Here is an 18,022-nt window from a genome sequence, read left to right on the forward strand (position 1 = left end):
AGGGTGAAACTATAACCCAAGAATGGGAGCTGGGAGGAGAAGGAATCCTTGTCTTCTCGGCTATGTATGCCTGAGGGTTAAATGATTTTAAAAAGAATTTTCAGTAGTTAAGTTATAATATTGCTCAGGGCAGGGTTTGCCCATCTCTTTACTCTGGAAGTCCCACTCCTTGTCTTCCTTTTTGTTTTTCTTGTGGTAAGAGATATATAACGTAATATTTACCACTTTAATGATTTTTAAGTGTACAGTTCAGCAGCATTAAGTACATTCACATTATGTTGCATCATCACCACTACCTATCTCCAGAACTTCTTCTTCTTCCCAACTTGAATCTTGTACCTACTAAACACTAATTCCCCATTCCTCCCTCCCCTCAGCCCCTGGAAACCACCATTTTACTTTCTATCTCTAAAATTGACTATTCTAGATACCTCATATAAGTGGAATCATACAGTGTTTGTCCTTTTGTGACTGGCATACTTCACTTAGCATATCTTTAAAGGTCAGTCATGTTGTAGCATGTATCAGAATTTCCTTCCTTTTTAAGGTTGAATAACATTCTATTATATGTGTATACCACTTTTTCTTCCTCAATTCATCCACCAATGGAAACAGGTTGCTTCCACCTTTTGACTATTGTTCATCTTCTTCTGGTTCCCTTGTATGTAGCAAGTTGTTTCTCTCTTGCTTCTTTCAAGACTGTCTTTCTCTTTTTAACAGTGCTAAAGTGTGGATCTTTAAGTTGTACTACATGGAGATTTTGATCTTAGATATGTAGATTTATGTTTTTCATCAAATTTGGGAAGTTTTCAATTTCTTCATATATTTTTTTCTAACTACAACCCCCCTCCTGGGTCACCTATTATGCATATGTTGGTATGCTTGATACTGTCCTAAGGTCTGTTAGCCTCTTTTCATTTTTATGCATTCTTTTTACATTCTGTTCTTCAGACTGGATAATTTCTATTTATCTACCTTCAAATTCTCTGATTTTTTTTCTTCTCTCAGCTCAAATCTGCTGTTGAGCTCCTCAAGTTAATTTTTCACTTCAATGAATATACTTTTCAACTCCAGAATATCTATTTGATTTCTTTTTGTAATTTCTATCTCTTTTTTTAATTGAAGTATAGTTGGTTTATAATATTAGTTTCAGGTATACAGGATAATGATTCAGTATTTTTATAGATTATACTCCATTAAGAGTTATTACAAAATGAAGACTATAGGTCCCTGTTCTATACAATATATCCTTGTTGCTTATCTATTTATACATAGTAGTTTGTATCTCTTAATCGCATAACCATATCTTGCCCCTCCCCTCTTCCATCTCCTCACTGGTAACCACTGGATTGTTTTCTATATCTGTGAGACTGTTTCTGTTTTGCTATATACATTCATTTGTTTTACTTTTTAGATTCCACAAATAAGGGATATCATACAGTAATTTGTCTTCCTCTGCCTGAATTATTTCACTATGCATATTCTCTAGGTCTATCCACATTGCTACAAATGGAAGAATTTCACTCTTTTTTATGGTTGAGTACTCCATTATACATTATACAATACTCCATTATACATACACACACACACACCCGATATGTTTTTTTATCCATTCATCTGTAGATTGCCATTTTAATTATAATATGTCTTGGTGTGGGTCTGTTTGGGTTCATCTTGTTTGAGACCCTCTCTGCTTCCTGTACATGGATATCTGTTTCCTTCTTCAGGTTTGGGAAGTTTCCAAACATAATCTCGTCAAATATATTTTTGATCCCCTTCTCTCTCTTGTTTCCTTCTGGGACCCCTTAAAGTGAATGTTGGTATGCTTAATGTTATCTCAGAGATCTCAAACTGTTCTCATTGTTATCTCAGAGATCTCAAACTGTTCTCATTTTTCTTTATGCTGTTCTGATTGGGTGATTTCCATTATTCTATCTTCCAGATCACTTATGCTTTCTTCTGAATCACTTAGTCTGCTATTCATTCCTTCTAGTGTGTTTTTTATTTAAGTTATTGAATTCTTCATTTCTGATTGGGTCTTTCTTATATTTTCGAGTTCCTTGTTAAAATTCTCACTGTGCTCATCTGTTCTTTTCTCTAATTCAATTAACATTCTTATTACTAATGCTTTGAATTCTTTAATCTTTATTGTTTATTCCTTTTCATTATTTATTTTTTCAGGGGTTTTCTCTTGCTGTTTCAATTGAGACCAGTTCCTCTGCCTTTTTATTTTGCTAAACTTTCTCTGTGTCTATGAAATTAGGTGAAACAGTTACCTATTGTGGTGTTGAAGGGACGTCCTTATGTGGGAGTGCCCTTATGTAAAGTGTGTGTGCCCAGTGCCTTTGGTGGGAGGGCTGGATTTGACATGGATGCAAGTCACCTCTTTCCTCAGGGTGTGCTGGCAGCTATCACCTTGTTGGGAGGTGGGGCTGGAGATGAAGGTGTTAGGGGAGGAGCCTGGTGTGAAGCAGGGCTTCCCCTCTGCTCAGTAGCCATCACCACCTTGTCAGGGGTGGGGTCAGGTCCCAAGATGCTGAAGCAGAAGCCCTTAGGATCCAGCCGAGTTGGCTCTCTTCCCTTTAAGTATGTGCTTTCCCCTCTCCCTGCACTGCGACCTTTGCCCCAGAGGGGGTTAGTGCTGAAGCAAGGGGGGCCCGTGTGGGCTCTGGGCTCATGTCAGCTGTAGACAGAGGTCCAAGTTGTCTCCAATGCACTGCCCTGCAGGCACCAGCAACTGTTTCCCTTGCTCTGTTCAGACGCAGCCTCAGGTCCAAGTCCCCTTTGTCCCTCACATCCAATCATTGCCCTCAGCCTCCGCTGCCCCAGTCCTGTTGTGGAGCCACACCACAGGGTAGGTGGGGCCTGCATTGATTCTCAGTGTGTATGGGGGTGGGTGAGCTGTGGTAGAGTGGCCACCGTCAGAGTTTTGGGCCGCTTCTGATGCACCAACAATGGATGCCACAGGCCCACCTAGACACCCCCCTGGGACTCAGTAGCCTGTGTCCCACATCTGAGCTTTATCCCTGGTTGTGGCAGCCCTGGATCCAGTGCCACGCTGCATCATGGATAAGTGGGTCTGGAGCAGTCGCTCAGCTGGGGTTGGGGCCAGGGCGGTTGTGGGAAACCTGGCAGCCTCTGGAGCAGTCCTCACTCTGCCCTCTCTGCCCTGCCTTGAGGGTAAGCCAGCACGCACATGCTCCTCATGCTCAATCTAGGCTTCCCACAGCCCTCCTGTGGTCCTCCAATCAGTCAAGAGGGCTTGTCTTCCCTGTGTCGGATTCTGGGGCGCCCAATCTGTGGCTCAAATAGCTTACTCCTCAGGGCGAATCTCCACCCGTGTAATCTCCCTGTTCCTCTGAGTTCCCTCCCAGGGGCACATGGCCTGACCTGATTGCTTCTCTTCCCTTCCTACCCAATTATGGGTGACTCTTTCTTGTAGCCTTGGTTGTACAGAAGTCTTTCTGCTGGTTTCCAGTTAGTTTTCAGTGAGAATTGCTCCATATGTAGACGTATTTATGTGCTCATGGGGAGAGGTGAGTTCCATACCTCCTTCTGCTCCACCACCTTGATAGATTTCTTCTATTTATTTATTGCTATTCTCTATTTGATGGGTCTTTGTTATCATACTTTAATTCTTTAAATATGGTTTCCTTTAGTTCTTTGAATATATTTATAGGAGCTGATTAAAAGTCTTTATTTACTATGTCCTATATCCATATGCCCTCGGAGACAGTTTCTATTGACTGCTTTTTGTCCTGAGTATGAGACACACATTATTTCTTTGCAACTTTTGTAATTTTTTATTTGACACTGGACAGTTTTGATAATATACTGAGCAACTCTGGACTTTTGACTCCCTCCCAAAGCAATGTAGTTGCTGCTTTTATATTTGTTTAGTGACATGTCTGAACCAATTCTGGAGAGTCTGTCTTTCCTGCAGTGTGTAGCCTGATGTCCTTGCTCAGATTTTTAATTTTACTTTTAATTTGTTTCATTTTTAAGGCTAGCATCCTAGGAGTCTCCCTTGGATCATCATAGCTTATTAGCCAGCCAATGATTAGTCAAAGGTTGTGCATAAACATCTTGGGCCAATAAAGCTTCCATTTTTGCAAAGGGGATCTATATGTAGGTTGGGGCATGCATTAAAAATTCAAGCAGTTTATGTCTGGCTTTTATTTTTTTCTTATGTAAGTATCATGTTCAGCCAGGTATGAATATGTAATTGGGGCTCTAAGTCTCTCCTGAGTCTGTATGCAGACTTGTACATGTACACAATCTTCCAGATTCCCAGGACTATATGAGAGCTTATCCAAGCCCTTTATGGTTGTTTTATTGCTCAGATCTCCCAGTTAAATTTTTGGCATGGTGTATTGCAGCCACAGGTAACTGAGATATTTGTCCCCCCGATTGTTTGCCATTGATTTTGCTATTGTTTTTGACAATGCCCTGGGCTTAAGGCTTCTTTATTTATTTTCATTTAAAAAACTGCTTTCTTGTCTCAAGATCAGGTAAATCATTGCTTGGTTTTTATTCCACCTGTTATCTTTTTTTCTTTAAATTTATCTCTATAATCAATTTATCTAGAATTTATGTGTGGTAAGGCTCTAACTTGATGTTTTCTCCCCAGATACCAACCCAATTTTCTCAACAATTATTAAAAACTTCATCTATTCCTCACTGATTTGTGAAGCTTTCTTTAGCACATTTTAAGTTATTATGTGTTTAGTGTCTTAGTATTAGCTGCTCTAAAACAATGACCTGTCAATTTTTGTGCCAGTATCATATCATTTTAGTATACATTTATAATACATTCTGGCTTTTTTGTTGATGTTATTTGAGCCAAGACTCCTCTTACTGATCTTTAAAAAAAAATTCCAATCTATTCTTACTCATTTGCTTTTCCCAACGAACTTAAGAATTATTTTGTCAGGTGAACAAAGACTAGTTTTTATATACCTTTACTCTTTATATATCCGAATGGCACATGGTTAACTCAAATATCCTATTACATACAGCTGGGAATGAATCTGCTGCTTCTTAATAGAACTGTTTCTCTGAAGAGACTCTTCAACTTCAGCCATGAATCTAGAGAAACAACTTAGTTCAATTTCATGTTCTATTTCCGGAAAACTGTTGAGATTGGAAAGAACATGTGCTAGAAATGGTAGGGCCTTGGTACATGGTTCTCCTCATTCAACAGGGCTGTATCCCACCCCTAGAAGCCTGACAGAGTTCCTCATTATCCTTCCCTCCTCAGTGGTGACTATTATATGTATAAAGTTTCTGCCTTCCTCAAACTGTATCAGGCTTTCCTAGTAGACTCTCATTTCTCTAGGCCAACTGTCCAAGAGCTGCACCAACTTAAGTTTTAGCCACAACTTGCCCAGCATTACTTTACTTTCATAAGAGGTATCTCTTAACTGTAGTTACTAGAAGCAATTGAGGAGTTTAGATTCCTAATACTCAATCAGGGCATAGTTCAGTGTTCCTACCAAGTCTTTTTTTTTTGGATTTCAACTGTCTTTATTTTTTTTAAATTTTTTTTAAACATCTTTATTGAAGTATAATTGCTTCACAATGGTGTGTTAGTTTCTGCTTTATAACAAAGTGAATCAGCTACACATATACACACGTTCCCATATCTCCTCCCTCCCGCATCTCCCCCAAGTCTTTTTTAAAAAAAATTATTATTATTATATTTTTGGCTGCGTTGGGTCTTCATTGCTGTGCGCGAGCTTTCTCTAGTTGCGTAAAGTGGGGGCTACTCTTCATTGCAGTGCACGGGCTTCTCATTGTGGTGGCTTCTCTTTTTGCACAGCATGGGCTCTAGGCACGCGGGCTTCAGTAGCTGTGGCATGCTGGCTCAGCAGTTGTGGCTTGTGAGCTCTAGAGCGCAGGCTCAGTAGTTGTGGTGCATGGGCTTAGTTGCTCCGTGGCATGTGGGATTTTCCCAGACCAGGGATCGAACCTGTGTCCCCTGCATTGTCAGGCGGATTCTTAACCACTGTGCCACCAGTGAAGTACCCTACCCAGTCTTTACATTGATGGGCAATGCAGTACTTAGGATAAGTTAATTTTCATTTAAAGTTGAATTTTAAATTTCCAATAAGATTTTATGTTAGTCTTTAAAACTGCATTTATCTACCATTTTGCCTTTTAAAAACCATAGGAATTGGAAGTTGGAGAGACTTGGGTTCAAACTCTTGCACAACCCCTTATTAGTTATGTAACCTTTGCAAGTCACTTCTCTTTGAGCCTTTGTATCCTCTTCTATAAATGGAGATAATACTTTTCAGCACTATTATGAGGATTAATAGCATCGTATACAAAGGGCTGACTTAGCACAATGCCAGGTACGTAACATGTAATATTATAGAACGTGTTCTTGATGATTTTGTAAACACTGATAATTGCCTTATGCTGTAATAATGATCTTATATATGAGTTACTGACTTTTACAGGGCAGTTTCCCCCTACACTAAAAGACTTCAGATGGTGCTTCTTCTTTTTGGGTGTTTAGGTCTTTTTAAAAGTAATCTTTATATCTTTTCCCCTGCTTTTAGGGAGTAGCCTATCACTTACCATTGGTATCACTGGGGCTGGCTCTAAGAATAGCTCCTACTCCCTGTCTCACCTCCCTTACAATTTGCTACTACTCATCTGTTGTACACTTGGAAATCAGATGACCAAATTGTTAGACAACATTATAAAGATGTCAATTCTCCCTAAATTAATCTATAAATCCAATTCATTGGCCAAAAAAACCCAACAAGATTTTGTGGAAACTGGACTAATTCTAAATTACATATGGAACAATAAAGATTCATGTGGGCATTTGGTGCCACTGGGGCTCCCACGTTCCAAGCAGTCATACCACCTCTGTGCCCGGTGCTCACAGGGTCAGACCCGAGAGCTAGAAGGCAGCCTCAGGACCAGACTCCTGTGGGTGGACCACACACAGAGGTGGGGATAAAAAGAAAGCTGAACCCCAGGGACAGGGTGACCAAGGAATAAGACTGAAAATCTTTCCATCAGCTGTACAAGCTGCAGATTAAATCCCCATGATCAGCTAGGTAGACCCTGAGTCTACGGAATATCTGAGTAGACAATGAGTGTTCCCACAAATGAAAATGGTCTAGCTCTGGGAGCTGTGGACTTTGGGGGCAAGCACACGCAGGAATGGGTCAGATCAGAGTCTGAGTGGTCCCCACAGGGCCCACAGCAGTTCCAGAGACCAGCCCAGAGGAACAGGAGGGCATCTTGGGGAGGCAGAGGTGGGCTGTGGCTCATGGTGTGTGCAAGGACACTTACAGCAGAGACTCCAGGGAAACATAATTATTACTATTAATTTTACTATGTTTTGATTCATTCTGTTGTTGGTTCTGGCTTTTTTGTTTTGTTTTTCATTTTTTCTTTTTTTTTGTTTTAGTGTATTTTCTTAAATTTAGTCTTTTGGGATCTCAATGTTTTATAACATATTCACTTTTTATTTTTATCTTTTTTTTATATATTTCTATTTTTACTTTGCTTTTCTGTTCTTCTGTGTTCTTTTCCCTTATCTTTTTCTTCTTCTTTTTCTTTTATATATATATTTTTATATATATTTCCATTTCTACTTTGCTTTTCTGTTGTCCTGTGTTTTTTCCCTTTTTCTTTTGTTATTATTTTTTTAAATCATTTTTATCAGTTTGTTCTGTTTCCTTGCTTTATTCTTCAGGTGGCACACAACTTTGGTATGGTTTTTAGGTTATGTGTTTTTGTTAGTTTTAATCCTAATTGTTTGATTTCGTTTTTGAGTTCTTGTATTTGTCTGGTTGTTTTCTTGCTTTTTGTTTTATTTGGCTCTGTTTCTGTTTCTTTTATGTGTGTATGTTTCCTTGTTTCTGTTTTTGTTTGATTTTGTTTTTACCATTTCTCTGGGATTTTATTTGTCTTTTTTTTCTTCCTTAAGATATTTTCTACTTTTTAAAAAAATATTTCTATATCTACATTGTTTTTCTGTTCAGTTTCTTTCCCCTTTCCCTTTTCCTTTTTTTTAATCATCTTTGTCAGTTTGTATTGTTTTTTTTTGCTTCATTCTTCAGTTAGCAGTCTGCTTTAGGTTTTGTTTTTTGGTTATGTGTTTTTTCTCAGTTTTCTTTTTAATTGTTTGATTTCGTTCTTGGATTGTTTCGTTTGCCTGGTTGTTCTCTTGCTTTATGATTTATTTGGGTCCGTTTTTGTTTCTTCTGTGTGTGTGCGTGTTTCCTTGTTTCTGTTTGATTTTACTTTTTACCATTTGTCTGGGGTTTTCTTAGTCTTTTTTTTTTAATCCCCTTTATTGCTGGGACGAGTGACTTGTGAGGTCTTGGTCCCTCGACCAGAAGTTGGGCCTGAGGATCTGGGGTGGGAGCACCGAGTCCAGGGTGCTGGACCACTAGAGAATTCCCAGCCCCAGGGAACATTAATCACCAAGAGGTCCCACGGAGGCCTCTATCTAAATCCAAGACCCGACTCCACCCAGCTGTCAGAAGATCCCAGTGCTGGACACCTCACAAAAAACAACAAACAAGACAGGAACACAAACCCACCCAGCAGCACACAGACTACCTAAAGTCACACTAAGCTCACAGACACCCCAAAACACACCACCTGAAATGGCTCTGCTCATCAGAGGGAAAAGACTCAGCTCCACACCCTCAGGACGCAGGCACGAATCCCTCCCATCAGGAAGCCTATGCAAGCCACTGGACCAACCTCACCACTGGGGGCAGAGGACAGAAACAAAAGGAACTACAACCCTGCAGCCTGGGGAAAGGAGACCTCAAGTACTGTAAATTAGACAAAATGAGAAGACAGAGAAAATATGCAGCAGATGAAGGAGCAAGGTAAAAACCCACCAGACCAAACAAATGAAGAGGAAATAGGCAGGCTACCTGAAAAAGAATTCAGAGTAATGAGAGAAAAGATGATACAAAATCTTGGAAATACAATGGAGAAAATATAAGAAATGTTTAACAAAGACCTAGAAGAACTAAAGAGCAAACAAACAATGATAAACAACACAATAACTGAAATTAAAAATACTCTAGAAGGAATCAATAGCAGAATAACTGAGGCAGAAGAATGGAAAGTGAGCTGGAAGACAGAATGGTGGAAAAAACTGCTGCAGAGTAGAATAAAGAAAAAAGAATGAAAAGAATTGAGGACAGCCTCAGAGACCTCTGGGACAACATTAAGCACACTAACATTCGAATTATAGGTGTCCCAGAAGAAGAAGAAAAAAAGAAAGGGTCTGAAAAAATATTTGAATAGATTAGAGTCGAAAACTTCCCCAACATGGGAAACGAAATAAGACAATCAAGTCCAGGAAGCGCAGAGAGTCCCATACAGGAGAAACAGGCGGAGACACGTATTAATCAAACTAACAAAAATTAAACACAAAGAAAAAATATTAAAAGCAGCAAGGGAAAAGCAACAAATAACATACAAGGGAATCCCCATAAGGTTAACAGCTGATCTTTCAGCAGAAACTCTGCAAGCCAGAAGGGAGTGGAAGGACAAATTTAAAGTGATGAAAGGGAAAAACCTACAACCAAGATTACTCTAACCAGCAAGGATGTAATTCAGATTCAATGGAGACATTAAAACCTTTACAGACAAGCAAAAGCTAAGAGAATTCAGCACCACCAAACCAGCTTTACAAGAAATGCTAAAGGAACTTCTCTAGGCAGGAAACACAAGAGAAGGAAAAGACCTACAAAAACAAAAACAAACTAATTAAGAAAATGGTAATAGGAACATACACATCAATAATTACCTTAAATGTAAATGGATTAAATGCTGCAACCAAAAGACATAGACTGGCTGAATGGATACAAAACAAGACCCTACATATGCTGTTTACAAGAGACCCACTTCAGACTTAGGGATATATACAGACTGAAAGTGAGGGGATGGAAAAAGATATTCCATGCAACTGGAAATCAAAAGAAAGATGGAGTATCAACACTCATATCAGACAAAATAGACTTTAAAATAAAGAATGTTACAAGGGACAAGAAAGGACATTACGTAATGATCAAAAGATCAATCCAAGAAGAAGCTATAACAATTGTAAATATCTATTCACCCAACATAGGAGCACCTCAATACATAAGGCAAATGCTAACAGCCATAAAAGGGGAAATCAACAGCAACACAATAATAGTAGGCGACTTTAACACCCCTCTTACACCAATGGACAGATGATCCAAACAGAAAATAAATAAGGAAACACAAGCTTTAAATGACACATTAGATCAGATGGACTTAATTGATATTTATAGGACATTCCATCCAAAAACAACACAATACACTTTCTTCTCATGTGCACACAGAACATTCTCCAGGATAGATCACATCTTGGGTCACTAATCAAGCCACAGTAAATTTAAGAAACTGAAATTGTATCAAGCATCTTTTCCGACCACAATGCTATGAGACTAGATATCAATTTCAGGAAAAAAACTGTAAAAAATACAAACACATGGAGTCTAAAGAAGATGCTACTAAACAACCAAGAGATCACTCAAGAAATCAAAGAGGAAATCAAAAAATACCTAGAAACAAATGACAATGAAAACACAATGACCCAAAATCCATGGGATGCAGCAAAAGCAGTTCTAAGAGGGAAGTTTATAGCAATACAATCCTACCTGAAAAAACAAGAAACATCTCAAATAAACAACCTAACCTTAAACCTAAAGCAATTAGAGAAAGACGAACAACAGCAAAAAAAGAAACAAACAAAAAACCCCAAAGTTAGCAGAAGAAATCATAAAGATCAGATCAGAAATAAATGAAAAAGAAAGTAAGGAAACAATAGCAAACATCAATAAAACTAAAAGTTGGTTCTTTCAGAAGATAAATAAAATTGATAAACCAATAGCCAGACTCATCAGGAAAAAAAGGGAGAAGACTCAAATCAACAGAATTAGAAATGAAAATGGAGAAGTAACAACTGACACCACAGAAATACAAAGGATCATGAGAGACTACTACAAGGAATTAAATGCCAATAAAATGGACAACCTGGAAGAAATGGACAAATTCTTAGAAAAGTACAACCTTCCAAGATTGAACTGGAAAGAAATAGAAAATATAAACAGACCAATCACAAGAACTGAAATTGAAAGTGTGATTAAAAGTCTTCCAGCAAGCAGCTACATAGCACAGGGAGATCAGCTAGGTGCTTTGTGACCACCTAGACGGGTGGGATAGGGAGGGTGGGAAGGAGACGCAAGAGGGAGGAGATATGGGGATATATGTATATGTATAGCTGATTCATTTTGTTATAAATCAGAAACTAACACACCATTGTGGAACAATTATACTCCAATAAAGATGTTACAAAAAAAAGTAAATCCCCATAAAAGTTTAGTAAGACATTAAAAAAAAAAAGTCTTCCAACAAACAAAAGCCCAGGGCCAGATCGCTTCACAGGCAAATTCTACCAAACATTTAGAGAAGAGCTAACACCTATCCTTCTCAAACTCTTTCAAAATATAGCAGAGGGAGGAACACTCCCAAACTCATTCTACGAGGGCACCATCACACTGATACCAAAACCAGACAAAGATGTCACAAAGAAAGAAAACTACAGGTCAATATCACTGATGAACATATATGCAAAAATCGTCAACAAACTACTAGCAAACAGAATCTAATAGCACATTAAAAGGATCACACACCATGATCAAGTGGTGATTATCCTAGGAATGCAAGGATTTCTCAATATATGCAAATCAATTAATGTGATACACCATATTAACAAATTGAAGGAGAAAAACCATATGATCATCTCAATAGATGCAGAAAAAACTTTTGAAAAAATTCAACATCCATTTATGACAAAAACTCCAGAAAGTGGGCATAGAGGTAACCTGCCTCAACATAATAAAAGCAATATATGACAAACCCACAGCCAACATCATTCTCAATGGTGAAAAACTGAAAGCATTTCCTCTGAGATCAGGAAAAAGACAAGGGTGTCCACTCTTGCCACTATTATTCAACATAGTTTTGGAAGCCATGGCAATCAGAGAAGAAAAACAACTAAAAGGAATCCAAATTGGAAAATAAGAAATAAAACTGTCACTGTTTGCAGATGACATGATACTATACACAGCAAATCGTAAAGATGCCACCAGGAAAATACTAGAGGTAATCAATGAATTTGTTAAAGTAGCAGAATACAAAATTAATGCACAAAAAGACCCCAAATAGCCAAAGCAATCTTGAGAAAGAAAAATGGAGCTAGAGGAATCAGGCTCCCTGACTTTAGACTATACTACAAAGCTACTGTAATCAAGACAGTATGGTACTGGCACAGAAATACAAATATAGATCAGTGGAATAGGATAGAAAGCCCACAGATAAACCCACTCACATATGGTCACCTTATCTTTGACAAAGGAGGCAAGAATATACAATGGGGAAAAGACAGCCTCTTCAATAAGTGGTGCTGGGAAAACTGGACAGTAACATGTAAAAGAATGATATTCGAACACTTCCTAGAAAGAATATGAATATGAAAAAAAAGAACACTCCCTAATACCATACACAAAAACAAACTCAAAATGGATTGAAGACCTAAATGTAAGGCCAGACACTATAAAACTCTTAGAGGAAAACATAGGCAGGACAACTATGACATAAATCAAAGCAAGATCCTTTTTGACCCACCTCCTAGAGCAATGGAAATTAAATTAAAAATAAACAAGTGGGACCTAGTGAAACTTAAAAGCTTTTGCACAGCAAAGGAAACCATAAACAAGATGGAAAGACAACCCTCAGAGTGGGATAAAATATCTGCAAACAAAGCAACTGACAAAGGATTAATCTCCAAAATATACAAGCAGCTCATGCAGCTCAATATCAAAAAAAAAAAGAAACAAAGAAAAACCAAATCCAAAAATGGGCAGAAGACCTAAATAGACATTTCTCCAAAGAAGACATACAGATTGCCAACAAACACATGAGAACATGTTCAACATCACTAATCATTAGAGAAATGCAAATCAAAACCACAATGAGGTATCACCTCACACTAGTCACAATGGCCATCATCAAAAAATCTAGAAACAATAAATGCTGGAGAGGGTGTGGAGAAAAGGGAACTCTCCTGCACTGTTGGTTGGGAATGTAAATTGATACAGCCACTATGGAGAACAGATGGAGGTTCCTTAAAAAACTAAAAATAGAGCTACCATATGACCCAGCAATCCCACTACTGGGCATATACTCTGAGAAAACCATAATTCAAAAAGAGTCAAATATCGTATATTAACATATGTATGTGGAACCTAGAAAAATGGTACAGATGAACCGGTTTGCAGGGCAGAGGTTGAGACACAGATGTAGAGAACAAACGTATGGACACCAACGGGGGAAAGCCACGGTGGGGGGGTGGGGATGGTGCTGTGATAAAAAAAAAAAAAAAGAGTCATGTACCGTATCCCAATGTCCATTGCAGCACTATTTACAATAGCCATGACATGGAAGCAACCTAAGTGTCCATCGACAGATGAATGGATAAAGAAGATGTGGCACATATATACAATGGAATATTACTCAGCCAGAGAAAGGAACGAAACTGAGTTATTTGTAGTGAGTTGGATGGACCTAGAGTCTGTCATACAGAGTGAAGTAAGTCAGAAAGATAAAAACAAATACCGTATGCTAATCCATATATATGGAAAGTAAAAAGTGGTACTGATGAACCTAGTGGCAGGGCAGGAATAAAGATGCAGACGTAGAGAACGGACTTGAGGACACAGCGGGGGAAGGGGAAGCTGGGACGAAGTTAGAGAGTAGCATTGACATATATACACTACCAAATGTAAAATGGATGGCTAGTGGGAAGCTGCTGTATAGCACAGGGAGTTCAGCTCCATGTTTTGTGACGACCTAGAGGGTTGAGATAGGGAAGGTGGGAGGGAGACCCAAGAGGGAGGGCATATGGGGATATATGTATACGTATAGCTGATTCACTTTGTTGTACAGCAGAAACTAACATAACATTGTAAAGCAATTATACTCCAATAAAGATATTAAAAAATAAAAGATTTATGTGATTCAGGAATAGTTAGTACAAGTATGCAACAAGAAAAGCAGAGTGGAGATTTACCTGACCTGATATTAAGGCAAATTACAAACCCTTAATAATTGAAAGAATGTGATACTGGCAAGGAAGCAAGTAGGCAATGGAACAAAATAGAATCCAGGAATGGACCCAAGTATATAAAGGAACTTGGTACCTAGTAATGGTGGTAACACAAATCGATAGGGAGAGAACAGGTCATTTAATAAGTGGAGTTGGGAAAACTGGCTTATTATGTAGAGAAGATAAAATTAGATCCTTTTATACAGCATATACAGAATAAATACCCACTATATTAAAGACCTTACACGGAAGGCAACATTATAAAACTATAATGTAAACAGTTAAATTATAGTTACAGAAAAAGTAGACACATCTTTATGACCCAGGGGTAGGGAAGAATTTATTAAATAAGATCCCCAAAGCACACACCATAAATGTACAGATTGATGGATTTGACAAAATCAACTTAAATACTTATTGGTTAGGGGTAAAGTGTACTGATATCTGCATATTACTTGGAAATGCATCAAAAAGGATGGATAAATGGATGGCTAGAGATGGAGAGAGGGATAGTTATATGGTTATATGGTATAAAGCTGTTAATTATAGAATCTAAGTGGTGGTCATATGAGTGTTTATATGGTTATATGGTATAAAGCTGTTAATTACAGAATCTAAGTGGTGGTCATATGAGTGTTTGCCATCCTATCCTTCCAACTTTTCTGTATTTTTTTTTTTTTTTTTGGCCACACTACATGGTGTGGCATGCGGGATCTTAGTTCCCTGACCAGGGGTGGAATCCACGCCCCCTGCAGTGGAAGTGTGGAGTCTTAACCACTGGACCGCCAGGGAAGTCCCACTTTTCTGTATGTATGAAATCATAATAATGAAAGGTCAGTGAGAATGAAATACTTTTGTTCTAAAAAGGGTATTGTACATAAATTTCTAAAAACTTGTGGCTGACTGGAAAAGATATTTGACACATACACACACAGATATAGAAAAGATATTTGCTTTATTTGTATGTCTTTTTTTTAGGGTATATTATGTATTTAAGGTTTAACATACAGTCTTGCTAAATTGTCATTTATATACAGATTGCTAAATTGCCCTAAAGAAAGTTGAACCAAATTTACATTTGCATAAAGATAGCCAGTTGCCGTCACCATTGTCACTTCTTGGGTATTGTTCTTTTTTTTTGCTTTTTTAAATTGGTGTATAGTTGCTTTACAATGTTGTGTTAGTTTCTGCTGTACAGCGAAGTGAATCAGCTGTATGTATACATATATCCCCTATTTTTTGGATTTCCTTCCCATTTAGGTCACCACAGAGCACTGAGTAGAGTTCCTTGTGGTATACAGCAGGTTCTCATTAGTTATCTATTTTATACATAGTAGTGTATATGTGTCAATCCCAACCTCACAAGAAACTTCTGTAATCAGCAAGAAAAAAGACAAGTAACCTAAAAGAAAATTTGCAAGATAAATAAATAGGCACTTCAGAGAATGTGAAAACAAATAGCTAATATATATAAAAAAGAAGATCAACCTCATCTGTAGTCAAATAAATGCAAATTAAAATAAAAGATACTACTTGAAACCCACTGGATTAGCAAAAATTAAGAAGTTATAAGATGTCAGCCCTGGCAATAATATGAAGAAATAGAAACCCTTATGCATTCTTCATAGGACTATAAATTTAGAACAAATAAAATCTAGAGCAGTTTGGCCATATTTGGTGAAAAATCTATATGCATATTTACAGGATCCAGGACTTCAACTCCTGAATACATACTTCAAATAAACTGACACAGGAACACAAAGATACAGAGACATCTATGAAGATATTCCCTGTAGCACTGTTTGCAATACCCCAGAACTGGAAATAACTATCAAACAACAAATAAAGTACTATGATATAAGTAATTGTTGGAATATAATTCAGCAGTCATCAGGAACAAAACATATACGAATACAGAAAGATCTACAAAATAACAGAGTGAAAAAGTAAGAAATAGAATGATATGTACAACACAGTATCTTTCATAAAAAAAGGAAAAAATCTACACACATAAACATCACTATAGATTGTGCATGGATATATATATATATATATATATATATATATATATATATATATATATATATATATATAAATATAAATATATGGAAGATGGCTTGGAGGGACACACATCAAATACCCAAGAGTGGATAACTATGGGTAGAGAGAAGGGGACTGAATCAGGAAGAAAGGCTGAAGGGGACAAAAACCAAATATAAAACCAAAAATAAAAGAGTGTTTATGCATGGGCTGATGATGACAGAAGATCATAAACTGAGGAGACTATCACAGCAATTGATTTCCAATGTTTCTGAAGTCTAAAGTAAACATAAAACCTCCCCACCTCAAAATACCATAAAAACCATGTGCTTAAAGGAAATGTCAAAAAAGTAAAATAGAAATGAACTGACCACTTCCCGGTCACATGGCTTACCGGAGTACACAGCACATGAGCAGCAGATGGGTGGGGACGTTAGCCGGATTGAGCATACTGGGTGTGTCTGACTTCATACAGGCCAGGAAGGCACGCATCCTTCTGTTCTTGTCCTCAACTGCTTTGCCTAGCCAGAGCTTCTTGAGGTTTGGGCAAGTCCATTCCCGAAATGTCAGTGCAGACACCAGCTCAGGGGTTTGAGGTGACTTCCCTTTATAGGCAGACCACTCTTTAAGGATCACTGAAGGAACTAGAAAACAGAAATTGAGGAAAAACTGGCTATAGAGACTCTGAGCATTTCTGCAGCTGGTCACAATTGACAGAAACCATCACACTTGAACATCTTTGTATTTTCTGTCACTATAATTTTTATTCTTAGCAGTAGTAACAGCAGGAGTAGTAAGCATTTGTTAGATGCTTGGTATGTATTAAGTATTTTACATATAAATGTAAATCTTACTTACTCTTCAGAACAAACCTGAGAGAGAAGCATTATGACTATATTATCACAAAACACAGTGCTCATTTTGCAGGTGAAAAAAGGAATCAAAGTTCAATGGTCACACAGCTCTACAGTCACACAGCAGTCTCCCACTTATTTGCAGGGAATAAGTTCCAAGACCCCCAGTGGATGCCCAAAACCATGGACAGTACCGAATCCTGCATATACTATGTTTTTTCCTATACCTACGTACCTATGATAAAGATATGTAAGAGATTAACAACAATAACTAATAATAAAATAGAACAGTTATAACAATATACTGTAATAAAAGTTATGTGAAAGTGGTCTCTCTCTCTCAAAATATCTTATTGTACAAATTTAATGCCATTTCCATCTTAACTAAGCACTTATCGTGTACTGTGTCCATAACTTTTGCAGTTCGAGATGCGACAGCAAAACTAGCACAAATTTCTTTTTCCTTCTTCACAATTTCACAGACAGAAGACTCGTTCTTACCATAGATCTTTTTGTTCTTACTATAGATCTTAGCAACGTCAGCATATGATTCTTTTTCTTCCCTTATTAAGCTGAGAACTTTCACCTTTTCACTTAAAGGAAGCACTTTACAGCTTCCTTTTGGCATATTTGAATTGCCAGCATCACTACTCTTGCACTTCAGGGCCATTATTACGTAAAATAAGGGTTAATTGAACACAAGCACTGAGATACTGGGACAGTTGATTTGATAACCCAGACAGCTACTAAGTGACTAACAGGCAGCATACGCTGAACAGAGGAATGTTTCACGTCCTGGGTGGGAGGGAGCAGGACTATGCGAGATTTCATCACACTACTCAAAACAGTGTGCAATTTAAAATTTATGAATTGGCTGCATGCCCACCCTGCCCCTATTATAGTCCGAGATAAAGAATGCAAGACTAAAATGGAAGTCTCC

The 18,022-nt window shown here is 37.9% G+C and overlaps 1 protein-coding gene across 3 annotated transcripts in view; it reads right to left on the reverse strand.

Annotated features, from left to right (window-relative positions):
- FAM120C (family with sequence similarity 120 member C) overlaps positions 1–18,022 on the reverse strand; it is a 175,759-nt gene that overhangs the window by 53,503 nt on the left and 104,234 nt on the right. For all 3 annotated transcript variants that reach the window (XM_082376563.1, XM_082376562.1, XM_082376561.1), the window contains exon 10: positions 16,623–16,872. In XM_082376563.1, coding sequence (XP_082232689.1) covers positions 16,623–16,872 — 250 coding nt within the window. The remainder of the gene's footprint in view (positions 1–16,622; positions 16,873–18,022) is intronic.

The sequence above is a fragment of the Balaenoptera borealis genome, assembly GCF_965194805.1.
Source record: "Balaenoptera borealis genome assembly, chromosome: X".
Classification (NCBI taxonomy): domain Eukaryota; kingdom Metazoa; phylum Chordata; class Mammalia; order Artiodactyla; family Balaenopteridae; genus Balaenoptera; species Balaenoptera borealis.